The 26,845-nt window shown below is 53.0% G+C and overlaps 1 protein-coding gene across 3 annotated transcripts in view; it reads right to left on the bottom strand.

The window, feature by feature from the left end:
* Positions 1-3,689: 3,689 nt before the first annotated feature.
* Positions 3,690-26,845, bottom strand: part of ECE1 (endothelin converting enzyme 1) — a 115,589-nt gene continuing 92,433 nt past the window's right edge. For all 3 annotated transcript variants that reach the window (XM_047725612.1, XM_047725613.1, XM_047725611.1), the window contains 11 exons: positions 26,618-26,760; positions 25,173-25,287; positions 20,849-20,959; positions 19,369-19,467; positions 18,810-18,887; positions 17,179-17,282; positions 11,345-11,455; positions 10,586-10,653; positions 9,526-9,716; positions 6,854-6,949; positions 3,690-6,189 (listed from right to left, as the gene is read on the bottom strand). In XM_047725612.1, coding sequence (XP_047581568.1) covers positions 6,013-6,189; positions 6,854-6,949; positions 9,526-9,716; positions 10,586-10,653; positions 11,345-11,455; positions 17,179-17,282; positions 18,810-18,887; positions 19,369-19,467; positions 20,849-20,959; positions 25,173-25,287; positions 26,618-26,760 — 1,293 coding nt within the window. In that variant the 3' untranslated portion in view covers positions 3,690-6,012. The remainder of the gene's footprint in view (positions 6,190-6,853; positions 6,950-9,525; positions 9,717-10,585; positions 10,654-11,344; positions 11,456-17,178; positions 17,283-18,809; positions 18,888-19,368; positions 19,468-20,848; positions 20,960-25,172; positions 25,288-26,617; positions 26,761-26,845) is intronic.

Raw genomic sequence — 26,845 nt, 5'->3', positions numbered from 1 at the left:
TCCTACACTAATACCCACATATCCACAGAATCGCTTCCGGCTCTCTAAAAAATTCCATTTGTTCGGTCCCCCTCTCTGGAGACCAGCCCCACACACCATTATTTTTTAGAGCTTTGTAACAGATTCTGATGGCGCCGGCTCCCACATTGTTCTTTTTCTAAAGACTTTTTAAAAATTTTTATTTGTCGGGGCGCCTGGGTGGCTCAGTGGGTTAAAGCCTCTGCCTTCGGCTCAGGTCATGGTCCCAGGGTTCTGGGATCAAGCCCCGCATCGGGCTCTCTGCTCAGCAGGGAGCCTGCTTCCCTTCCTCTCTCTCTGCCTGCCTCTGCCTACTTGTGATCTCTGTCAAATAAATAAAATCTTTAAAAAAAATTTTTATTTGTCAGAGAGATAGAGAGTGTGTGCGTGCACGAGCAGGGGGAGCAGCAGGCAGAGGGGGAAGCAGGCTCCCTGCTGAGCAAGGAGCCTGATGCAGGACTCGATCCCAGGACCCTGGGATCATGACCCGAGCCAAGGGCAGAAGCTTAACTGACTGAGCCACCCAGGCGTCCCTTATTCTTTTTTCAAACTTGTCTTGGCCATGGTGTGTTTTCTCTTCCACGTGAATTGGCTTATCAAGTTCCATGAAAAGCTGTTTTGGTTGAGAGAACACTGACACTATAGATAACCTGGGGAGAATCAGCTTGGATTACAGTGAACCTTTCCATTCGTGACCAGGGTGTCCATGTGTGTTTGTTCCTTCAGTGAAGTGTTCTAGCTCTTTCTGTAAAGGTCTTGCCCATTTCAAATTGGGTTCATTATTGCTCTAGACTCTTTGAAGTTCAGTATCTTCTCCAGTGCCTCCTTTTTGTGGTTTCTCAATGCTTCCCCGGAGCCTCTGCAGAACCCCTTTGCTTCCGCAATGACTTCTCGCTAGAAGTCCCATACGGCGTCTGCTTGCGTTCCACTGGCATCTGGCAAGTGTTTCCTCACCTCAACTGTAGGGTAAACCCCTAAAGGGCTGGGCTGGGGTTTTCATTCCTGCTCGGGGCCCCAGAGCTCAGAGCAGGGGAGAGGAAGGGGCCTGTTCACTTGGTCATTGGGGAAGGCATGAGGTTGGGCATGACCAAGGTAGCCCTTGGCAGGGAAAAAATGGTGTCTCACTCTTAGGTACCTCAGTGTGCATACATGTGGGTGTGTTCTCCGGGCCATCACTGGAGCCTCTCATGCTTTCCCCAGCAGCAACTTGCTAGCAGCCTGGTTCAGAACTCGGCTCTTCAGAACTGCTCCCCGCTGAGCTGGGTGATAGAGTAGGTGTCTCGGAAATTGGCCATAAGCATTCAGGGAGAGGTTGTGTGGGCACACAGCACACAGTCTGATCAGCAGGAGGCACACAGTGTGTGGGAACTTTTTTTTTTTTTTTTAAAGATTTTAGTTATTTATTTGACAGAGATCACAAGTAGGCAGAGAGAGAGGTGGGAGTGGGGAGCAGGCTCCCTGCCGAGCAGAGAGCCCGATGTGTGGCTCGATCCCAGGACCTGAGATCATGACCTGAGCCGAAGGCAGAGGCTTTAACCCACTGAGCCACCCAGGCGCCCCAGTGTATGGGACTTTAAGAAAAAAATCCATGTAGTCACTCATTCATCCCTTGGCGAGGGTGTGTGGAGGACATTCCAGTCTGAAGGCAGGGAAGGACATGGACTGTGTAAGGTGCAAAAAGAAGGCTCAAGGTGGCAAGAGGGGGACCTCCTGTGGGGGCAGTTTGGGCAGAGTCCAGGTCCTAGGGCAGGTAAGTGCAGTGGGGAGCTGGGGAAGGGGGGTGATGTGATCTTTGAACAGGCTGCTCGACCAAGGGCCAGCTGGTTGGAGGGGGTGAGGTTGAGTTGATCAGGTGAGAAGTGCCGGGCTATGAGCTCATGCCCACACCCAGGGTGAAGGTTCTGAGGGGTTCAAAGTGCACCACTGTCCCGAGCATCCTTCTATCTCCCCAGACATTGTGGGTCACAACAAAGAGAAGACAGAGATAAGTGTCCATTTTATAGCTGGAGAAACTGAGAAATGATTTACTCCTTTTAAAGCAAGGGAGGGTGAGGAGTTTTGCCCCTTGAATAGGTGCTTGCTCAGGTCATCACTCTGTCCAGTTCAGAGTAGGAACCCTGATTCTCCCCCTTCTGTCAAGGATCAGCTGAAATCTCTGTCCTCAAGGAAGTTTTCCCTGGTTACCCCAACCCACTGGGCTCATTCTCTCTGGCATTGGTGTGTTTTGGGATGGCTCTCTTGATGATGCATTACTTATGGCTAACTGTCCATTCAGCCATCGCTCCCTTCATCACTGACCCACCCATTCATCCATTTACCTATCTATCAACCTATCCATCTACTCACCCATCCACCATCATCCATCCATCCATCTACCCACTCCTCTATCCATCCATCCATCCATCCGTCCATCCATCCATCCATTTGCCCAATCATCCATCCATCTACCCATTCCTCTACCCATCCATCCATCCATCCATCCACCCACCCATCCATTTGTCTACCCACCCACCTACTTATCCAGCAGTCACTGAGCCCTACACTGTGGCTGGTCTGTGCCAGGCACTGGGCTGCTAGAGATGGTACAGGCACTTTCACAGCCTAGGGAATTGGAACCTCTGCATCACAGGTTGAATTATATCTCTTCAAATTCATATGTTGAAGTAGTAACGCCCAGCGCCTCAGAGTATGACTTACAGGATCACTGCAGATGTCATTAGTTAAAATGAGGTCATGTGGGTGGGCCTTGATCCAATATGACTGGTGTCCTTATATAAAGAGGGGGACTTCAGACACGTACTGGATACGCACACGGGGAGAACACATGTGTGAAGACGAAGGCAGAGACTGGTGATGCTCCTGCAAGCCAAGGAGCGTCAAAGATGGCCAGCAGACTGCCTGGATCTAGGCAAGATGCCCAGAATAGATTCTTTCTCACATCCCTCCAAAGGAATCAACTTGGTTGACACCTTGAACTTGGACTCTAGCCTCCAGAACTGTGAGACAATAAATTTTTGTTGTGCGAGCTACCACGTTTGTGGTACTTCGTTACGGTAGGCTGGAACTAGTGTACTCTGGTAGGAGAGGGAAGCCTGTGTGATGGCCCCGATCTGGAGGTCAGGAAGGGCTTCCTAGGAGAGGTGATGCTATGCTGGGCATGGAAGGACGAGTAGGAGTTTATTATCAGGTAGAGGAATAGGAGAAGGGCATTCTAGGCAGAAGGACGAAGATATGCAAAACCCAAGGGGAGGCAGGAGTGCGCGTCAGACACTTTTCCTTGAACCTCTTTGAATTCACCTACTCCTGCTGGCCCTGCCAAGCATCGGAGGCCCGGCCACCCACTGCTGACACCCTTGGCTCCAACACCATGGAAAAATGGCTTTTACCAGGATGCTCCCTGGACACAGCTGGCACGCCCCATTCTCCCCAGAAGGGAGTGCTCGGGTGATCATACCGATGAAGGAAGAATGGCCCGATGGGCACAGGCCCTGAGTCACCTTCCGGCATTTGTTGGGGTCCAAGGCCTCTGCAATGGGGAGCTGGGGAGGGAGCAGTGAGCCCTGCTGCATGGGCAAGGATGGGGCGCTCTGTGTTGGCCAGGGCTCCCCAACCCCCCACAGCCGCACAGGATGCACACCGGCCCCAGGAGGACACACACAGTCGCACACCACTTGGTACAATATTTTATTTGAGTTACAATAGTGCCACACCAAAACTACAGTAGCACAGAACATAATAATACAAACATAGATTCCCAGCTCCAAAGCGCACGTCCGTGTACCCACAGAGAAGCCAGCCCTATGGCTCCCTGGGCCTGAGGGGGATGGGCGTCTTTCCGAGGATAGCTGCCCATGCCCTCGGCCTTTTTTTAAGCTCTGGAGGAGTAGGGACAGTGGGGGCAGCTCACTTTGCTTCCATCTCTGTTGGGCCTGAGCCCTCCTCTGCCCTGGCCCTCTGTCGTTCCTAGGGCACCCCCTCCGGCTGAACCCTCAGCCTGGGACACTTGCTTCTGGTGGGGAGGCTCCAGGCTGTGGTGCCATCGGACTGTCTTGAGGACTGTGAGTTCCATGGGGAAGGCGGGATGGAAGGGGGCGCAGCGGGCTGGGGAAGCCTACCTCTGTGTGGCGGGGTGCGTGCGCCAGCCCCTGACTCTGGCTTCTTCTCTGGCTCCTGTCCTACCTTCCTTCTGAAGAGCTACCAGGCCTGGTGAGGGCCGGAGGCCTCATCTGAGCCCATCCTGCCTCAGTTCTGACACGGATGTGGCTGGTCCTCTTGGGCAGGGAGGATTCTGGTTGCCGGGCTGAGGCGAGTGCCGTGAGGGAGCACGGCCAGACTGCGGGAGCCGTGAGACGACTGGCTGCTCTGGCCTCGGCCTCAGGGGCCTGCTTCCCCCAGACGAGCTCCTGAACCGCGGCCTCGGAGAGGGACGCCATTCCTGGTTCCTGACACCACAGGCTGGACCGACAGTGTTGGGGGCGCCTTTCCCTCACAGTCTTCCTTGGCTGAAAACACCTCCAAGTGAGGAGTCCGTCTAGCTACAAGTATTGTCTTGATCCAACTGAAGAGGCTGAGGGTGGGATGGGGCTCAGGACAAGTTCAAGGGTTTGTCAGATTCCCGACCTTGGTGCCCCAGACCTGCAGGCTAGAGCTTCCGGGCTGCCGTGCAAGGCCGCTCTGTGGACACCAGGAAGAGGGGTACGGCCTTGCGTTACAGTTAGGACACTTGAAGGCTTCACTGAGGAGGCAAAGGGGCACCTGGCGGACGGCTGTCTCCTTGGCTTGGAGCCTGGGCTGCAGCTTCAGCTAAGGCACTAAAGATGGAGGACGGGCAGGCGGGCCCGACTGTGGTCCTGGGAGCCAAGCCCAGGCCTGGGGTGCAGGACGGAGCCCAGAGGGAGGATCCGGGCCCTGTAGGGCAGGGGAGTGGTCTTCCCTTTTCTTCTTCCCCTAGGGAAGAGGGTCCGTAAGGCAGACCCTGGAGTTGCTGAGATGGGAGGGTTGCTGGGCACATGCCACACAGGGAGCGGCCAGGAGAGGGACGGAAAGAGGCCAACTACGGCATGGCAGAGCGCATCTGATGGAGGGCTAGGTCTCTCAGGGCTCCTGCCCTCCAGGTCCAGGGTGTTGGGTGCCCCGGGGCTGGGTTGGAAGGCCACGAGTTGGCCTCACCCTGCCGCAGCCATCAATTTCCTGCTGCGACTTTGGGGATCAGACTGTCCTTGTTGGGGTTCCCACTGTTGGACTCCGGGGACAGAGGCAGGCCAGCTGTGAGGGGCAGTGTCTGGGAGCTGGCCTCTGCCCCGTTCTGGCCTCCACACCTCCTCTCTTTATGCCCTGTGACCACAAAACCAGCTGACAGAGGCTGAAATTGCAAACACCGAGAGCGGGGACAGGTCTCTACTTGGGGACATGCTCAGTGGCGGGGGATGGCTGCCCCAGCCGACCCCACAGCAAGTGAGGAAGGAAGGGGTCAATCAGTGGGGCTTCCCTTATCCACAGGTTATTTAGAAAAACAGAATATAATAAATATACCAATCCTTTCCTTAAAAAAAAAAAAGTGTTTTAAATGCATTATTTCCCTGAAGATTTCCAGTGTATTCCACAATGTTTAAAAAATAGTTTCCCCAAAAATATATCTTTAAAGCATTTGACACAGTGGTATTTGTGGTGTTTCTGACGCTGGGCAGGGGGTGCTGTGTCCCACCGCCCTTGTCGGTGCGGGGCCCAGGCCTGGTAAGCCACCAGCCTGACACCCAAATGCCCATGAGAACTGACGTGTGTGCCTAGGATGACAGGGTCTTCACAGGGGATCAAATCTCGGATTGTGTTGAGAACCCACATCAGAGGCTCAGTTCTGGCTGGAAACCCTCCAGTGCGGGGTAGGGGGCCCTGGGCGGCCAGGGGTCGGGGCGACACCCCAGAGCCGGATGGCAAGGCGGCCTGCCGGGCTCCACCTGGGCTCATCGTTGGTCCTGGCTCGTGGTGCTTTCACCCTCACCAGACCTCACACTTGTGCTGAGGGTTCATGGGGGAGCCGGGCGGGCAGTGGAAGTGTTCTGAGAACTCCCTGGAGTTAGAGACGGAGCCAATGACCCGGAAGCGGGAGGGGCTGTGAGGATCGGTGATGAGGCCTTCGTGGGAGCTCTCGGGCGTGCGGACAGAGCACCAGACCTTTACGAGGCGACAAGGGAGAAGCTGGGTCACTGTGGGGCCTTCAGACCACCAGACCGCCCCCATCCAGGACAGCAGGGGAATGAGCCCCCACCTGGTTCTGAGACCCTTGGGAGTCCCAAGGGGGACTTGGTGGGTAGGGAAGAGACCGTGGGCTAGTATGTCCCCCATCCCAGCATCACCTCTGTCTGTCCTGGGCCTCTGCATTAGGTTTCCTGAGAATAAAGTGTTCTGCCCCCAAACCAGTCTGAAAACCTTGAACTGAGTCCAGGTCACTCACTTCCTGGGCAGAATAAAAACTGTCTAATGGCCTGGTGGCTCTGGGCACTAACAGAAGACTACACATGAATGCCAATTCAAGGGACATCCTGGAGCATCTTGAGTTTAGGAAATTTCTAGAAACCCTGAACCAGAGGGCCCTTAGCACTCACTTGGCCTCTCATCTACCTGACACAGGAAACTTTTCACAGTCTCCATGGCCCTTAATCGGATTTCTCTACCGGCAGGAAGCTCGCCTTCGTACAGAGAGGATGCCCTACGGACAGTCCAATGAGCTAGAAGGTTCTCAATTGAGGGGAACTTGCCTTTTGGCTCTCAGAGCTCCTGGCACAGTCAGACGGCAGAAATGTGCCTAAGCTTGGTATATTCTCTACAATGAACTCACCTGCGCAAAGCCCAGGAAGAAGAGCTGGTTATTGGTGAGGCCCAGCGTAGGCAGCGTCTGCTCAGCCCCGTTCTTCTTCACCCAGTTCTGGTAGGCCTGGGAGCAGAGAAAACAAAGTCAGGGGCTCCCACGACACAGGAGCGAACAGGGCAACAATGGGGGCGCAGAGTGGGAGGTCTCAGAAGCTCAGCCCTGTTGCGGCAGGGACTCATTTGGGTGAGTCTGGGCCCCCCTTGGCCTGGAGGAGGGACCTTCTTCACCAGCACTCACTCCGAAGGGCCTGAAACACCATCTGCATGGCCACGGCTCTCAGGTGCCTACTCTGTACATTCACGGCTTCAGCTGGACTTCCAAGATGTATCCAGACTTCATACGGCACAGACAGAACAAGGGGTTACACGCACGCACGCACACACCGGTGCACATGCTTTCCAACCATGGTAAATGGCACAACCAACCACTTAGTTCCTCTGGCCCTGACCCCAGAGTTTTTCTTTGAGCTTCTCTTTCTTTCCTTTTTTCTTTTCTTTTTTTTTTTTTTTTAAGATTTTATTTATTTATTTGACAGACAGAGATCACAAGTAGGCAGAGAGGCAGGCAGAGAGAGGGGCAGGGGAAGCAGGCTCCCTGCCGAGCAGAGAACCTGATGTGAGGCTCGATCCCAGGACCCTGAGATCATGACCCGAGCCGAAGGCAGAGGCTTAATGCACTGAGCCACCCAGGTGCCCCTCTTTAAAAAAAAAAAAAAAAAGATTTTATTTTTAAGTAATCGCTACACTCAACACAGGGCTCGAACTCACGACCTGGAGATCAAGAGCCGCACACTCTTCCGACTGAGCCAGCTGGGCGCTCTGAGCTTCTTGTTCTATTATCCAAACCACCTAAATCTGGCCACTTCTCACCCCTGCCGTGGCTTCATCCCTTCTCTTGCCTGGACAATCTCACAACAGCTTGCTAACTAGACTCCTTGACTCGAGCTGGTTCAATTCCAGTTCCCTCTGACACAACATCTTAAGTCATCCTTGTAAAGCCGGAGTTGGCAGACCTTCCCACGAAGGGCCAGAGAGTAAATATTATCAGCTTTGAAGGCCAAGCAGTCTCGGAGCAACTCCTCTGTGCTGGCACTGTAATGGGAAAATAGCAGTGGAGAGCACGGAGCTCAGTGGGCCTGGCGGGGTCCCCCTACATTTTTATTTACAAAACCAGGCTGAGGGCTGGATTTGGCCCACAGGGTGTCTGTCGGTTTGCAGACCGTTGGGTTTTTTTGTTTTGTTTTTTTGAAGTTTTACTTATTTAAGTAATCTCTACACCCCATGTGGGGCTCGAACTCACGACCCCAAGATGAAGAGTCACACATTCTTTTCCACTGAGCCAGCCGGGTGCCCCTGCTGACCCTGGTTTTAAAGGATAAATCAGATCATATCATTCTTCTATTGAAATCCTGTGGCAGCTCCCACTGTACAGAACAAAACCCGAGCTCCTTGATCAGCCGACGCAGGCCCGGTGAGCTCTGGCCCCAGCCCCTCCTCTGACCTCTCCTCCTTCCACTTCACCCCTGTCCAAGAATAGCAAGTGGATGTGGACACAGTCTGGCAAGGTCAAAGCCAGGAAGACCAGCTCGCCCTGCCTCCTCTTCCTCCTCAGGTCTCAATTCAAACGTTATCCCCTCCAGAAGGCCTACACTGGCCTCCCCACCTTCTTGTTCTGTATTACCTTGCCCTACTTTATATTCTTCATCCTGTCAGTACCTGAAATGATCTCCCTTATTTGTCTGGGTATGTGCTGGCTTTCCTCCCTCCGCCCCAGCCCCACGCAAACTGAGCTGGTGAGAGCAGGACCCCTGTCTGTTTTGGCACAAAGTCTCCACTGCCCGAGACAGTCCGTGGTTGCTAGAAGGTTCACAGTACAGTTTCACCGTCTCATGGCTTCAGGCAGGTTACCCACTGTTTCTGGCCTCAGTTTCCTCACCTGCCAAATGGGGGTTGTAATACCTAATGGTAAAGTTGTGGGGTACAGAGCAGAGCCTGGCACGTAATAAGGTCTCAACCAATGGCATTTCCAAGCTCTTCCTGTCACGAGGAGGCGCCTCTGTCTTGCTCTGATAGACACCTCCTTCTCCTCTCATGGGCTCCGTTCTCTCTCCCTTACAACTCAGCTAACCTTTCTGAGTGTCCCCCTTGCCCAGGCTCTGTGCCCAAGTTGTGTGTCATCCTTCTGACAGCCCAGGGACACAGGGAGTGGGTGTTCACAGCCAAGCTTGCTGCGGCTCAAGGAGGCTAAGTGACCTTCTCCAACACCAGGGCTAGAACCCGGAACTGGCTCCGTGACCAGTGTCCCTCCCCTCCCTTGCCCTCCCCTCCCCAGCCCACTGCTGACTGATTTAGTGATGCCCATCCCTGCCAAGGTAGGAACCCGCAGGTCGTCAGGTGACTCTAGCCTAAGCCCTTTCCTCTGTCTATTGGGCTGGACTCAAGCCTGGAAAACCCTCTGCGCGCCACGCTCCACGCGAGGGACTTCCGCAGACCTCTCCGTCGGTCCCCGCTATCCCTCCATTTCGCAGATGAGCAAACAGGTCACGTAGCCACTGCAGCTAGTCCCAGCTTGTCCGTAAAGACCTTTCCTGAGCAGGCCCCTGCACAGACCCAGGCCCGGGCCAGGCCGTGTGCTCTTACCCGATAGGCCGCCTTGAGCCCCCCGTTGTCGGCAATGTTCTCCCCCAGCGTGTGCCGGCCGTTCACCGGCTCCCCGTTCACACTGTAGTTGCCGTACTGCTCCACCATGCACTCCGTCTGCTGCTTGAAAGCCTCCACGGACGAGTTCTTCCACCAGGGCCGAAGGTTCCCGTCCTTGTCATACTCTCGTCCTGTGGGTTCCGAGGGAAGCATCAGGCCAAGGGGGAGAGGGCGAGGAGGAGGCCGGGCTCACTGCACCTCACCTCTTGGTGAGAAGCGAAGTCACTTACCCATCCCCCTCGGGGTCCCCCGCCCACCCCCCCCCACCATCTATGCAGCAGCACCCAGTCGCACCGGGGAGATGATGCTGGTCTGGATGTCAGAGGGGCTGGGAGAATGAGCCAGGCAGCTGGGGGGTGGGTGGGGGAGAGAAGATGGACGAACGTGACGCAGGCAAAGGGTCAGCATGTTCATGGTTTTGGTGGAGGTGGATTCATTGTCAAGGCTGGCTGAGCACCTTGGACCCTGAGCCCAGGAAGGGGGAAATGGAGTCAGCCACACTGGGCTCACAGGACAAGCCATGGCCTCTAAGGTCTCATCTCCTCCTTCTTGGCCTTGGAGTCCCCCCAAGGTGGAGGGAATGAGGATTCTGAACGTTCTGGTGAGGAGGCAAATGACTTCAACTCCTCTGACGGCAGGAGGAGCCTTGAGCCGCAGCAAGCTTGGCAGAGAAGTCTCTGGAGTGCCAAAGCAATGTGAGCTCCCTGCTGACTACTGACACCCACACCTGAGTATAGGACACCTTCCAGGAACCCTCTGTGTCTAACACAGTCCCACAATCAGCATGAGGCTGCACTCATCATGCCCATTTTACAGACAAGGATGAGGAGGCCTGGAGAAAGGACAGGACTTGTCCTGGGACTTCAGTGGGCAGAGGCAGGGCCAGGACTGAAGCCAAATCCATCTGTCCCCAGACCTCTGGAAGTGACGAGAGCAAAGCAGAGGCAGTAGGGCCAGGAGCCGATGTGCCCTGTCAGAAGGGGACCCCAGGAAGCAGTACCTTGATCATCGAAAGCATGAGTCAGCTCATGGCCCACGACAACACCAATGCCACCGAAGTTTAAGGCCCTGGGGAGGAGAACACAAAGGTGAGGGTGATCCCACAAGGGGACATCACTTCCCGGGTCTGGAGACACAGCAGGGTCCCAGGGGCTCTATGGGGATATGGCCGCAGCCTGAGCCTCCAGCCAGACCCCAGAGGCTAGTCAGAGGCTGGGCAAATGGGCTGTGGTCAGCCTGTATGCCCCAGAGGCCAAGCACTGTGCAAGACACTCCACCGAACTTCACTGTCCTCTTTGGTCCCCTCAAAAGTTTGGCATCAGTGACCCACTGTAGAGATAAGCAACTGCGCTACGAACAGTTCAATCACTTTGCCCAAGTGTCATGCAGTCAGAGAAGAGCAGACCTGGGATTTAAACCCGCACTTTCTCACACTTTCCACCCATCCCCAGCTGCGACTATTCTAAAACACTGCTAGAGGGGCATGCTCCTAGATAGGGCACCTGACTTCACGGCACGTCCCCAAGTTCCCACTGTGCAGGTTTCTGGGCCCCGGAGACCCCAGAGGGAAGCATGGGGAGTGAGGATGTGGTTTTCTCTGCGATATCTCTGAGCGTCCCAAGCTTCCTGGGCTAGTGGGACAAAGAGCCCTCAGGGAGACCAGCTGGCTCACGTGGTCAGCTGCAGGCCCCGGGGCTGGGCTGGGTGTCCACGGAGGGGCGGGGAGGGGGACAGGGTGGGAGCACCACAAGCATCCTACTTGGGTGAGGAGCGGGTGTAGAAGGGCGCCTGCAGGATCCCAGCAGGAAACACGATCTCATTCTTGGTGGGCGAGTAGTAGGCGTTCACCATGGGCGGGGTCATGCTCCACCTGCAGGCAAACATGCGTGAAACCCAGGCCCGGCCGGTGGGGAGGCAGGTGGGGTCTGCCCATCCGGCAGGTGTTGAGGGCCTGAACCCCAGCCCCAAGGCACGGGAGGACAAGGACATCTTTAGCAGCGGTGTTTTGGGGGGAAAACCAGAGAACACCCGCGTGTCGGCAAAGAAAGGGATCCGCTGAATCCGAGGTCCACAAAGTGGAACAGCAAGGCGCTTACGGACTGCCAAACAGACCATTATGTAATGAAGAGGCCACTGCTGCAAGCGGTTCTCAAAGTGCGGGCTGTGGACACCTGGAGGGGCCCCCAAGTCCCTTTCAGGGGGTCCGTGAGGCCAAAACTATCTTATTATCTTCTATAATAATACTAAGACATGAGGTGTCTTTTCCACTGTGGTGACGTTTGCCCTGACGGTGGAAAAGCAATGTCGGGTGGAGCTCCCCGAGCCCGTGTGTGAATCAAGGTGGCAGCCCCAACTGTTCCGCTGGTCCCCGCCTTCCTCACCAGGAAAAACAAGCCCATCTCACTGAGGAACATCACTGATGAAGTAGTACAAGTATTTCATGTTCTTTTAAGTTTTATTTATTTACGTCATCTCCACACCCAACGTGGGGCTCGAACGCACGATCCCGAGATCAAGAGTCATGTGCTCCACTGACTGAGCCAGCCAGGCACCCCATGATTACTTCACATCATTAAATCTAGACCCTTGAGTAGAAGTGTCTTGATAGTTGGTGCGACCAGATGGGAAGTCCACATAAGTGCTTGTGTTTTTCTCATGGGACCCCGTTGGTACTGGTGAGGGTGCCTGGCAGAGGGGCATTTCAGACGAGGCAGACGTCTGGCACCCGGCAGACATCTTGAAAATGAAGTGAGCTTATCACCTCAAGAGTAACCACTGATGTCATCTGTATGTCATCTGTTGCCAGTGATAAAAATTCAAGGTTTAAAAAAATTTGGGGGATGCCTGGCTGGCTCAGTTGGTAGAGCATGTGAGTCTTGGTCTCTGGGTTGTGAGTTCAAGCCCACACTGGGCATAAAAGTTTACTTAAAAAAATAAGAATAAAAAAAATTTTTAAAGAAATTTGAAAATTACAGGCACATGGGTGACTCAGTCAGTTAAATGTCTGACTTTGGCTCAGGTAATGATCTCAGGGTCCTGGGATGGAGCCCCAGCTTTGGGCTCCCTGCTCAGTGGGAAGCCTGCTTTTCCTTCTCCCTCTGTCCCTCTCCGTTTGTGCTTTCTCTGTCTTTCTCACATATATAAATAAAATCTTTAAAAAAATTTTTTAAACTAAAAAAACTTAAGTTTTAAGTTTAATTAAAATTAATTAATTAATTAATTCATAAATTAATTAGTAAAATTAATTACAAGAACTTGTATTGGTCACCATAAACTAGATAGCTTTCCGACACTGAAAGACTTTTCTTTCTTTTTTTAAAGATTTTTGTTTAGGGGCGCCTGGGTGGCTCAGTGGGTTGAAGCCTCTGCATTCAGCTTAGGTCATGATCTCAGAGTCCTGGGATCGAGCCCCACATAGGGCTCTCTGCTCAGCAGGGAGCCTGCTTCCTCCTCTCTCTCTGCCTGCCTCTCTGCCTACTTGTAATCTCTGTCTGTCAAATAAATAAATAAAAAAAAAATCTTAAAAAAAAATAAAGATTTTGTTTATTTATTTGACATACACAGAGAGAGAGAGAGAGAGCATGAGAGGAGAGAGGTCAGCGAGAGAAGCAGACTCCCCATGGAGCTGGGACCCCCCCCGATCCAGGACTCCATCCCAGGACTCCAGGATCATGACCTGAGCCAAAGCCAGTTACTTAACCAACTGAGCCACCCAGGCGCCCAACTTTTCTCTCTTTTTTAAAAATTCAAATTCAGGGCGCCTGGGTGGCTCAGTGGGTTAAGCCGCTGCCTTCGGCTCAGGTCATGATCTCAGGGTCCTGGGATCGAGTCCCGCATCAGGCTCTCTGCTCAGCAGGGAGCCTGCTTCCCTCTCTCTCTCTCTGCCTGCCTCTCTGCCTACTTGTGATCTCTGTCTGTCAAAGAAATAAATAAAATCTTTAAAAAAAAAAATAAAAAAATAAAAAAAATAAAAATAAAAATAAAAATTCAAATTCAATGAGCCAAAATATAGTACAACATTTGTTTCAGATGTGGAGTTCAATAATTCATCAGTTGCTAAAGACGTCTCTCAGGAGGTCAGCAGCAGTAAGAATAAAGGTGGATTTTCTTGGATATGGTATAATGAAAGCGTCACTCTCCAGAAGTATATAAAAGTCAGCAAGCCTTGTCCCAAATGACAATGTAAAATGTTCCAAATCATGGCTGAATAAAAGACCCATTCAAGGTGCAAGACAGACTGACGGACTTCGGTGCGACAGAGCAGGAAGAGTTCATGGCTATGCGTTCAGACTCTATGGTGAAACTGACCATTAAGAAATCACTACTTATGGGGTGCCTGGGTGGCTCAGTGGGTTAAGCCGCTGCCTTCGGCTCAGGTCATGATCTCAGGGTCCTGGGATCGAGCCCCGCATCAGGCTTTCTGCTCAGCAGGGAGCCTGCTTCCCCTCTCTCTCTGCCTGCCTCTCTGCCTACTTGTGATCTCTCTCTCTCTCTCTCTCTCTCGCTCTGTGTCAAATAAATAAATAAAATCTTAAAAAAAAATCACTACTTGCTGAGTTTTGGTGTAGTTACCAATGAAGGATGTGCACGAGTAACAGAAAAGGCTACGAAAGCATCTCTCCCTTTTCCAACTTCATATCTGCATGAGACTAGATTTTCTCTGGAGGGGAGGGGCAGAGGGAAAGGAAGAGGGAATCTTTTCTTTTTTAAAGATTTATTATTTTAGAGAGAGAGAAAGATTGAGTGCGTGCGAGCATGCAGGGGGGAGGGGCTGACAGAGAGAGAGAATCTCAAGGGGACTCCCTGCTGAGCACGGAGCCCAACAGGGGGCCCAGTCCCTCGACCCTGAGATCACAACCTGAGCTGAAACCAAAGAGTTGGATGCTTAACCAACTGAGCCACCCAGGCGTCCCTGAGAGAGAATCTTTTTTTTTTTTTTAGATTTGATTTATTTATTTGACAGACAGAGATCACAAGTAGGCAGAGAGGCAGGCAGAGAGAGATGGGGGGAAGCAGGCTCCCCGCTGAGCAGAGAGCCCAATGCGGGACTCGATCCCAGGACCCTGAGATCATGACCTGAGCCGAAGGCAGAGGCTTTAACCCACAGAGCCACCCAAGCGCCCCAACCTGAGAGAGAATCTTAAGCAGGCTGCACACCTAGCATGATGAGGGGCTCGAGCCGATGACCTGAACCGAAATCAAAAGTCAGATGCTTAACCGACTGAGCCACCCAGGAGCCCCCAGATTTTCCTTATATATTTCAAAACAATATATTGCAATAGATTAAACACAGAAGCAGATACGAGAATCCAGCTGTCTTCTATTAAGCCAGATAGTAAAGAAACATGCAAATAGTAAAGTGATACTTTTTTCACTAAAATGCTTTTTTAAAAAAAGTCATTTTTCATGAAATTTACATTAAATTAATATAACCTCCATACACAAAGAGACTCTTTGGGGTCCAGTAATTTTTCAAGAGTGTAGAAGCGGGTGCCTGGCTGGCTCAGTCAGAAGAGCATGCGATTCACGGGGTTGTGAGTTCGAGCCCCACGTTGGATGCAGAGATGACTGCATAATAAATAATAAAATGACTGCATAATAAATAATAAAACTTATCAAAAAAAAGAGTATAGAAGGGACCCTGATGGTAGAAACATTTGTCCACTCGATAATTTTTCTGGCGTGAAGGGGAAGGCCAGTGATGAGTGGAGTGAGACAGAAAGGACATTTTCTCCAAGAGCTTAGACAGTCACTTTGTCTCCCCCAGGTGAGCCTCAAAGAGATGTGTTGTGGGATACTGAAGCCATGGGAAGATTCAAAAACATCATATTTATATTCAAATAATCATGGCTCCATACATTAATTGGCAGGAGGCAGAATTTATTTTTTTATTTTATTTTTATTTTTATTTTTTTTTTTTTTAAGATTTTATTTATTTATTTGAGAGAGAGACAGTGAGAGAGAGCATGAGCGAGGAGAAGGTCAGAGAGAGAAGCGGACTCCCCGCGGAGCCGGGAGCCCGATGCGGGACTCGATCCTGGGACTCCAGGATCATGACCTGAGCCGAAGGCAGTCGTCCAACCAACTGAGCCACCCAGGCATCCCAGAATTTATTTTTTTAAAAAGATTTTTTATTTATTAGAGAGAGAAAGATCATGAGCGGGGGGAGGGGCAGAGGGTGAGAGAAAAGCAGACTCCCTGCTGGGCAGGGAGCCTGATGTGGGTCTCCACCCCAGGACCCTGAGATGACCTCGGGATCAATCCCAGGACCCCCGAGATCATGACCTGAGCCAAAGGCAGACGCCTAACCAACAGAGCCACCTGGGCAGCCCCAGGAGGCAGAGTTTAAATGCAAAATTTTAAGCTAAGTTAAAAGACTTTGATAAACTCAGAATGTTCTGGCAGTATCTGTGCCATATTCTGGAGATTAAAAAAACGCCTTTTGGTGCATTTAGGGGAAGGAGTTCCTCTGTAGGAAAACAGCAATCTTAAGAGGAGATGTTCAAACCTTCATTGGCCACGAGGGGGCGCCAGAAGCAAAGAGAATTCTTGCCTCCACCTTTTGGTAAGATTTATTCTGCAAAAGGTTTTAGGCGTGGAGGGAGCCTATTTTGAGAGCTAGAGCTGGGGTGACAACATATGAGTTCTCTGAGGATACTGCCCCCAAAAATGACAGAAATCTCATTCCAGATTATTTTAAGAAGGTTTGAGGTCCAGGAACAAGCTATATTTTAAAAAACTTCCCCCAGTGGGTACCTGGGTGGCCTAGTGGGTTGAGCCTCCCACTTCCAGTGGTGGTGGGATCTCAGGGTGGTGGGATCGAGCCCCCTCTCGGGCTCCATGCTCTGTGCAGAGTCTGCCTGAGATTCTTTCTCCCTCTCCCTCTGCCCCTCCCACTTGTTCTCTCTCTCAAATAAATAAATCTTAAAAACAAACAAACAGGGACGCCTGGGTGGCTCAGTTGATTAAGCCGCTGCCTTTGGCTCGGGTCATGATCCTGGGGTCCTGGGATCGAGTCCCGCATCGGGATCCTTGCTCGGCGGGGAGCCTGCTTCTCTCTCTGCCTCTGCCTGCCTCTCTGCCTGCTTGTGCTCTCTCACTCTCTCTGACAAATAAATAAATAAACTCTTTAAAAAACAAACAAACAAAAAACCCTCTCCAGAGGGTCCTGATGTGCAGTACAGTTTGGGAATCACAGCTACCGGGGGCCCATTTGGGATCTTTGCTAGCTGAGGGCCTCCTCTGGGCCAGACACTCCCGCTCACACTTGACTGTCACACGCTCCTCCCGTCTTATCTGCAGAGAAGGAGCCAAAGGCTCCCAACTCTGAAGCAGGTGAGGCCAGGCCACTCTGGCCACCAGAGGGGTGTCAGGGGCACGTGACCCGAGCCACTCCCAGCTCCTGGCTGGGCACATCTCCTCGGTCCCTGGTTTCTTCATCTGAGGAGTGGGAAGGCAATGGTACCCACTTGTCAGATGGCACTCACGACAGCTACGTCTGGCATCTGGTGTGTGTGACAAAGGCACGCTCGGCTCAGAGCAGCCCCGTGTCCCAGAAGCCAGCGCCCTCCCAGCAAGGCCCCAGGGACTCACTGGTCTCTGTTGGGAGCTTTCCTGAGCTGGTCGGCAGTGACCCTCCAGGAGAAGTTAAAAAACCGCATGGCGTTCTCAAAGTAGAGGTCCGGGACGGCCGTGTACTGGACAAGAGGAAACAGAGTCACGAGATGAGAGTGCGCCCAGGCTGGCGGCCCCTTGGCTCCCCACGTGCAAACCCCTTCTTCTAACGCTGAGGAAGCTGAAACTCCACGAGGTTAAGGGACTGGTCCACAGGTCAGAGGCTGGAATGGAGGGCTCGGGACTACGGGCTTGGGTTCTCGCTTGGCTCTGACCTCGCTGGGGCCTGGTGTCCTCTCCTATTTGAGGACACACCAGCAGCTTCACGGGGCTGCTCAGCACCCAGCAGTGTCACAGGAATGCAGCAGGGCCTGGGCCTAAGAAAGCGAATCTCCCCAGTGCTGTCCAACAGAACTTTCTGCGAAGACAGGTGTGTTCTACACCTGTGTGACCCAGTATGGCAGACACTGGCCACATGTTGCTACTGAGCATTTCGAATGTGGCTGGTGTGTCTTTTCAATTTAGTTTTAATTAATTTCAATTTCAGCTAATTGAATAGTAGTGGCTAGTAGCTACCACAATGGGTAGCACACAGATTAAGTGTGGGTCAATCTCTGAAATGGCAGGAGACAGGCATCATCGCACACTTTCCTCAGCACGGCCCAGTTTTTCAGCTCTTTTCAGGGGCAAGGTTCTCCATCAGATCTGCTCCAGGGCTTTCTGGCTTTCTGTCAGGGCTCTGGTAAAACACTGGGCCCTTGGGGACAGGACTGTGATCCTGTGGGATGTGCCTGGGCTGTCCCCAGGAGCCTCCGGGTCTCATGTCATGATGCCTCAGAGCATCTTAAATTATTCTCAAGGAAAAAGGCTGTGGAATGAGTCACTCCCATATTCTCAGAAGTAATTTTAATATTCTTGGGTTTTAAATAGAGCCTTGACAAGAGGTTATTATAATTGCAAAAATGCCTGAATTTCACAAACTTCAATCACAAGAAAACATAAGACTATCCTTCTGGGCAGAAGCACAATCCCTTTACGGGGATAACCTGCCGAAAGTTCTAACCACCAGGAATATATCAAGTATCCTTGTTGCCTCAATTAAGCCTAAACGTGCATTTGGGATTCACACTCCTTTTTCCCCATTAGCATTTCAAGGTCCAAATGAAGTCCAGGTTTCTCTGGGAAGGTGGGGGAAGACCCTGGGGAGAGGAGGCAATCTGGGGGTCCAGGAAGGAAGAGGTGACCTGAGGGGCTCTACTCCTCATTCCGCCTCCTGCTGTTTCAGGGACCTCAATTCTGTCTGTCCCTCCTAGGGCCTGCTCACCTCCATTACCTGGAGCGTCTAGCAGGGCACACATGGCGCCATTTGGTCCAGACTGCTGGGCACTGACAGTGGCCCTCGGGAGGCAGAGGCCTCAAGCGGGCCCAGGAGAGAAGGGGCACAGAACAGCTCCCTTGTGCCTGATCCATCCCCATACCCCACACTGCTGCATCTTGAGACGCCCTGATAGTCGAGGTACCTCTCGCATCCCAGCCTGTCTCTGCTCTTCCCCACGTGGGGACCTCAGGGACACTTGGGAACACAAGGGGACAGGGTGGGAGCCACTCACGTCATTGAACACTTTGTCGAGCTCCTTGGGGTCCATGATAAAGTTGGGGTAGCCTATCATGTTGTAGATTGCGTCTGCCTGGACAGGAGAGATACAGAGGACACTGAGTGCCCAGCAGGCCTGGCTGGGCTCAGGCTCCGGGCCAAAAGGAAATGGCCAGTCCCCCACCCTCGTGACTTCTGCCTCTCTTCCTGGAAAGATCCTTCTCTGGCCTGACTTCTACTTACCCTTTGGCTCTCTGCTTCCCCAGAGGGAAGCCTTTACTGGCTGCCACCTGCTGGACTATATCAGATCCTTCGTTCTCCGTTAGACATGTCACATCTCCCTGCATTTGGCCCTCACACACTCAACACAGTTTATTTTTATGTTGTCATTAATGCAATCGTGTATTCAAGGCTATCCCTCGATCCTGCTGGAATATTTACCCCCAAAGGCAGGACGGCTTCCATGCTATGCTCCCCACATGTGACCGGTCTCCCTTCATGCACCCCTCCATCTGTGGCTGCGGCCTCTAAGTGGAAAGCCTCAGCCACCCCTTCCGGCACTGGGCCAGCCTTACCTTTTCCTTGGCTGATCTCCGAGTATCTTCGTCCATCCACTTCAGGGTGCTCAGGCTTTCCTCAAATGCCTTCTTGATCTCTAGGATTATCTCGCTGGCCTGAGGAGACAGAAGCTGACCAGTGAGGTCTGGGCACTGGATGGGTACACCATGTGGAAGGAGGCCAGAGTCTAAACTCAGGAATCAGCTCAAAGCCTCAGGCTCCTCAGTGCCCAGAACGCTTATGTCCTCCAAGGTAAGACGGGACTTCCATAAACCAGGCATCCATGCCACAGATGCTCAGGACAAGATTTGGGAAAGTTGGAAAAGTCTCTCCTCTGCAGGACTTTTCAGAGCCTTTATGTGTGACACGAACTTCGATTCTTTTGGAAAGTGTAAAATTTTTGTACCCTTTTTCAGACTTACTAGACCATAGGATCCCTTTTTGATAGAATAGGCTTTAAAATCTAGAGAACCCGAGTTCTGACAAGCAGTTTCAGGCTGGAGACGAACAGCTGTTCTCGAGGACAATAACATCACAGGCATGCTTGGAGCCCAAAGATTCTAGAGCAGAGGAAGGAAGTCGCACAGCAGAAAGAGCAGAGGGGCTGACAGCTGACAGAACTAGACAAAGACTCTTTATCAGCCACTGACAGGCCAGTCTCGTAAGGAAAGTCTCTGTTTGCTAACATTCGACTGCAGATAATAGCTACGTAATTAAAGTAAGTAATAAAAACTGTAAAAAATATATAATAGCTACCATTTACTGAGCCCTCATTTTCTGTTGGGCTTTCTCTGTGTGTAGTATTAAAAAAATATTTTTAATTTATTTATATGACAGAGAGAGAGAGAGTGTGCACAAGCAAGGGGAGTGGCAGGCAGAGGGAGAGGGAGAAGCAAGCTTCCACCGAGTGGGGATCCCGTTTTGGGGCTTGATCCCAGGACCCCAGGATCATGACCTGAGCTGAAGGCAGATGTTTCACCGACTGAGCCACCCGGGTGCCCCATGTGTAGCATTTCATTTCCTGTCCTGCTATAGGATGGAGAGCCCCGCTTCCAAGTCAGCCAGGAAGGGAGAAAACTGTCTCAAATCACCCAACCAGGAGATGATGGACCCAGGATCTGAACTGGGGCCTGGCTGTTATGTACCTAGCCATGATGTTCCTCTAGGGGTCCGGACATGGGGTTACCCCCTGGGGTAAGGAAGATGTCACCGGTTAGGCCAGAGCTGCTCTGCCAACAGGATGTCGCTGGGCCCTTTGTTCCCCATGGGGGGTGGAGGTGGAGACGGCTGGGAGGGGCTTGCAAGGTTTGTGATAATGTAGTTCAAGCACCCCACGCAACACAGTAGCTCACAGCAGTCATTAGAAAACAGGACAGGACCTTTGAGTGAAGGCCGGAGCCCTGGCCTGGAGCAGGAGAGGTCCAGAGCAGACCAGAGCCTGGGCTGCCAAGTTCACGAGAGGCGAGTGCAGGTGCACCGTCTCAGGGAGGTACTCACTATGTTCTTGCTGTCTTCGGCAAAGGTCGCTTTGACAAACATGGGGCCCAGGGCGAAGCCCAAGTTGTTCTCTGTGTCGCTCACGCAGAACTTCCACCGAGGAAGACAGGTCTGGAAGCACAAGGGAGAGGGGTTACTGGCCCCGTCCTTCTCCCCAACTCCTGTCCATCTGGGGGGAAGCAGCAACAGCTGGGGCCCGTGCTTCCTTCCAGAACCTCAGGGAGACTTTTTGGACACGGTGGAAGTTATTTTAGACACTGGACTAAGAGGCCACTGAACACTGCTTATCGCCACCATCTACTATTTCCTGAACGCCAGGCTCTGCACAGGATATCAGGAATGGAATCTTCCAGAGCCATCGATATGAACCTGGAAGGCAGGGCTGTGGGCCTTGCCAGACGAGGACGCGGACAGACACTCAGCAAGGGGCAGTCACTGGTGTGTGTGTGTGTGTGGGGCAGCCGTGGGACTCTGACCTGCCTGACCACACACCCCCACCCCCACCTCGCCCTGACCCTGGGGGAAGTGGAGGATACAGGTGCCAAAGACTTGAGAAGTTACCTTGTCTACCCTCGTGCACCAGGAAACCCTTCCCAGAAGGCCAGGACCCAACCCCATTGAAGGCCTTGCAGAGGAAGGGCCCAGTGCTGCAGGGCGTGGATGTTGTGGTCACCCGGGGTCTTGCCCACAAGCTCGCCAGCCCGCCCCACACCGCTGTGGAGCTGGACGTGGGCACCCCGCAGGCTGCAGCCTCATGGAACGGGGCTCCGGGAAGCACACCCACGCAGGTTCCCATCCTGCTGGCTCACCTGCCCTCTGTGACCACCAGAGGTGGTCCTGCCCCCCACATCCCTAAATCCTCCATGGGGCCTCCTGACCCCAAAGAACAGGTGGTAGAATCCACCAGGTTCAGGGCAGCCTGATTCAGAAGTTTTCCAACTGAAAACAACCAACAGGTGGCTGGAGAAACAAAATGTGGTATTTTTATACAACAGCACGCTACTTGGCAACAAGAGTGAACTACTGATCATTGCAACATGGTTGAAATTCACAGCCATTAGCAGAGAAGCCAGCCGCGGAGAGTTCCCGGCGCACAGCCGCGCCCCCGCCCGGCCACACCCACCCAGTGGACCTTCTGCTTCTCTACGGTGGAGGGATGATTGGGAGACAGGAGTGTCTCTGTTTGGAGTGGGGTGTTGGTTTCCTTTGTCTGAAGGAACACATTTCCTTTGTGCACTAAACTGTGCACGTGGTGTATCCTGCACACTTTACAGTATGCAGATGACACCTCAGCGGGAGAAATTTCCTCCACGAAAGAAGGGAAGTAAAGGGCATCTCAGCTTTCCCTAAGTTTAGCGGCCCAAGTTCTTCTAAGCTTTCCCACCCATCTGTCCGTTTAGATGTCCCTCCCCTTCCCACAACACACCCACATCTGGCAGAGGCTGCCCACGCAGGAGGTCAGGACAGGGGGACCTTGAACTCATGGCCCTGTGGGGGCCCCAGGCCCTGATGGCGGAGTCAGAGGCGGAGTGTCACCGCCTTCTCAAGAGAGCATTTGCATAAGCCCACTCACTCACTCACTCATTCGTTCATTTGTCCGTTCGTTCACATGGCCAGCGCCTTCTGGAGAGTTCTGCACCTGGACTGTGTTAGGTGTTTGGAACTGAGAGACAAATTGGCCCTGGGCCTTGCCTGTGAGGGGCTCAATGGAAACACCCAGGGCACCCAGTGGGAGCGACAGACATGTAATAACAGCAACAGTGGCAGCCACAGTAGGTTGTGCTTGCTGAGTGTCTGCCGGGTGCAGGCCCTAACCCAGGTAATCCGCATTATAGCCCCAGGAGGCAGGTGCCCCCTGTGCGCCCGTGTGTGGATAAAGAACATGGCTTGGAGGGCTCTGCCTTTGGGACGGACTTTTGGGGATCCCTTCGTATACTCCCAGACGACCCCGGTCAGCAGGCTAGGGACTGGTTACTCCTTTGGAAACTTGGGAACACTGAGCCCTCTGCTCCAGGGAAGGGACTGGTCTAAGGCTGGAAGAACATTGCAAACACAGACCTTCTGAACCAAAGTTCCGTGCTGTTTCCTTACACCACGCACGGGGCACGTAGCGACTCGAGTACACAATCTCCCACCTCTAGGGTCTTCCAATGCCCTTGCTTCTGCCAAAGCCTCCCTGCCAGCTGGGAGCATCGCACTGGTTGGAGCAGATGGCTGCACCCGGAGCCTGGCCCAGGAAATCTCCCTTGCTTGCTCGCCCCCGCTATCTATCATAGGAAAACAGACCTGAGATTTACCATTCTAACTGTTGGTGGTGTCAGGCATATTCGTCCCGGTGTGCAAACAATCTCTCGCTAACGTGAACCTCCACACCTATTAAACGACTCCCCATGGCTGCCTCCCTGCCCCCGCCCCCCCACCCCTGTCACCACCAGGAGGCACAATTTTAACTTCTGGCTCCTGCCGAGGCAAGGCTGAGTGGGGCAGAACTCACGTGTGGGCTGTCGAATCAGATGTGCTGGGACTGAGAACACACTCCCTACTTACGAGCTGTGCATCTTTGAACAAGTCCCTTCCCTTCAGAGAGCCTCAGTTTCTTCATCTATAAAATGGGCTGGTGATAACAGCTCCTCACATAGAGCTGTTATAGGAACTTGGCGACATAATGCTTATAAAGGGCAAACATCTAACAATAATATCTTTCATCATCATCATCATCACCATCACTAGTGAGTGGCCGAAAGTGCCGAGTAGTCACAGCCATCCGGAGCTGGGTTTGAACTTGAGCTTGGCTGCCTCCTCGCTGGGTGACCTGGGAAACCCTTCACTGCCCGGAGCCTGTTCGCTCCTCTGCACCCAGGTGGATAAGCAATGAGGCAGGCGCACACTCCACGCACACAGGTGTCTCTGTGATGCCCATCCCAAGTCCTGCTCACACTCCTCCCATATAAAGTCCCCTGGGAGGCCCTGTGCTCCAGGGGACAGAGTCATGCCTTGTCACACCTGTGACCCAGGGCTCACCCAGGCCTGACCCACAGTAGGTGCAGGAGGAGCGGGAAGGCAGGCCCTCCCCTGGTCCTTCTCTGCAGGGCCAGGTGGCTCTCGTGGCTTTGGCCCCGTGGTACCCTCAGAAGCGTCTCTTATGCCCAGCCACCCTCTCCCTCAGTCCCCTTCCTGCCACAGGTGCGTGTACATGCAGATGGGAGAGAAAAGGAGGACCCTTCGCAGGATAGACTCCGGGACCAGAGGCAGGAACCCATAACCTGTCATTCTCTGCCAGCACTCATCTGGCTCTGTCCACTCCACTGGACTCCAGGAAGGGACGCAGGGGCAGGGTGTGTTGGGAGGGCTCTGCAGCTGGGGACCTGCCTGGGGCCCTGACTTGGTGTGTCCCATCAGCACATCTGAGGATCTCTGGCAGTGGACTCAGGCCCTGGGGGGCACAGACCCCACCTCACTTGTCTCCGTGTCCCTACACAGGACTCTTGTCCTGTTGGCTGCACGAATGAGAGGGGGACAGCCACCTTCTAGGGGAAAGAGCAGAAGTGACCAGGAAGCTTCCTATCTGTGGTGGGGTCCTAAGGGAGGGAGTGAGGGTTCTGGAGCCCTGGGACCTCTGGAAGAATGGACCCCCAGGGGTCATGGTGGGGGCACTGGAAGGAAGGTGGAGACCACCTGGTCGGCTGGGAGGGTAAGAGCAGGGAACACGTGTGCACTCTTACCATGAACCAGGGGCTACACCAAGTGTTCTGTGTTTATGGGGAAGGGGCAGTATTCCTGAGGGTCCCCTGTATAAAACAGGGATGATGATCCCATCCAGCTCACAGGGATATGAAGATCACATGAGTTACAGGAAAGTGTTTATTATCAACATCACTGAGAAGGGGTTGGGGAGAGAAAGAAAAGAAACCACCTTTTGCTGTAAAGAAGCTAAACATCTAAGTTGGTTTTTTTTTTTTTAATTTAAGTAATCTCTATATCCAACTTGGGGCTCGTAACTCATGACCCTGAGAAGCATGCTTTTCCCACTGAGCCAGCCAGGCATCCATCCCTCTAAGACTCCTCTTCACCCATTAAGACCCAGTGTAATCATCTCTTTCTAGAAGCTTCTGTCCATCTCCAACTAGCTTAGATCCAGTCCTGTGTGCCCTGGGACATCCGAGGGGACCCCTTCAGAGGCCCTCACCATTCTTTGCCTATCCTCCACCTCCCTCACAAGTTCCATGGCTCTGGGGGACACCGAGGTCGCATGAGCCTCCCACCCAGGGCCTGGCACACAGCAGGCACTCAGCAGGTGAATGGGAAAGCACAGTAACAGGCTCACCTTCTTGGTTCCGTACATGACTTCCATGAATTTCTCGTCGGCGTCCTGAAAGCGCTGATCAAGGAAGGAACTTGTCTTCCGCACTAGGTTCCAGATCATGTAGTTGTTTAGCAAGCTGGGGCAAGAGCAGATCGGACAGCTCAGAAGGGCCCAGAGCTGGGGGCATCACAGCACTTCCCACACTGACCTTTAGGGGGCGCGCAAACCCGGCCTTTGGATTGCAGGCTCTCTCCACACCGCACACCCCCCCACCCAATTTACCCGCCCTAGTTTGGCAGATTACTGCTTACTAAGCACAGAGAATGTCAGCTCTTCAAGACAGAACCCAGGTCCTCTTTGAACACCCCTTGGTGCCTAGTGCAGTGACTTGTGTTTGTCACAGAGCTAGCTGCCTTTTGTCTGGGAGCCATGGAGTCACCGCATGGAGACCTCCCCGCCCCCCGCAGCGCCCGACCGGGTAGAGGGGGCGGGGAGCAGTGCTACTGGACTGGAGCAGGGAGGAGCTCGGAGATGTCCCGACCAGAAGCCCAGAGATGGGAGAGGAGGTCTCAAAATAGGAGGGGCAGGAAAGAGAACTTAGCCACCATGCCAAGGTCTCCATGAAAGAGAGCTCAATGCCCCCTCCCCTCAGGGCACAGAGAATCATCTGTGGCCATTGTCACCTTTGCAAAGAAGTCACTTTAGCACCAAGCGATGTTCACAACAGTGAACATCTAGCCTCAAACTGGAACCACCCTAAATGTGTGACAGGAGGGGTGAGAGTGAGTCAATAATCCTACTACGTGTACTTGGTGGGAGGATGCACAGCCAGGAAGAATGGGGTCTGCAGGGAGTGCGGGACATCGGGGAAATGCTCTTGATGAAGGTCAAGGGGAAAGCAGATTACCCACGTGGTCACAAAGATGGGGAAAAAAGGAACCATGTATTAGAAAATTCACTTCCCTCTCTCTCACACACACACAATCTCTCTCTCTTTCACACACACACACACACACACACACACACACACACACACCCATAGTATACCAATACCAAAAGTATTATCAACAGTAGTGTCTGGATAATACTTTTTTCTATTTTTTTTCTGTAGTTTTCAAAAACCTCCACAACAAGTCTTTAAAATTATAACAAAAATCATAAATATTACCTTCAAATTCAGCGAACATTGAGCCCCATTCCGTGTCATTCCCTCACCCGGTTCTCACATCCCCACAAGGTAGGCGCTATTTCCACCCCCAGTTTAGGACGGGAGCGCGAACCAGAGAAAGGGCAAGAAACTTGCCCAAGGCTACAGAGCTGGTGGGCAGAGGGGCAGGGCTCTGAACTGGCTGCCTCTCCCCAGGGCCCACTTTCCCCGTCTGTCCCCTGCTGCCCCCGCCTGTCTGGCCCGAGCAGAGCAGGGCAGTGTGGGACCCCAAGGGCTGGCTGCCACTGGCCATCCTTACCATTTGTCTGTGCTGCTGATGAGGGCAGAGACCTGCCCCAGGTACTCCTTGTCGTAGACAACAATGGGCTCGGACTCATTGATTTCCACCGGGTAGAAGATGGTATTGAGAAAGGGCAGCCAGTGGATGGCGGGTGCCAAGGCCTGGAAGGGAAGAGACAGGGTGACTCCGGGGGGGCTGCCGCTCATCTGCACCCGGGGCCTCCCTCGTGCCTCCAAGGAGCTGGGC

Source organism: Lutra lutra, chromosome 4 (assembly GCF_902655055.1).
Source record: "Lutra lutra chromosome 4, mLutLut1.2, whole genome shotgun sequence".
Lineage (NCBI taxonomy): Eukaryota > Metazoa > Chordata > Mammalia > Carnivora > Mustelidae > Lutra > Lutra lutra.
This window is presented reverse-complemented; position numbering and strand designations above follow the sequence as displayed.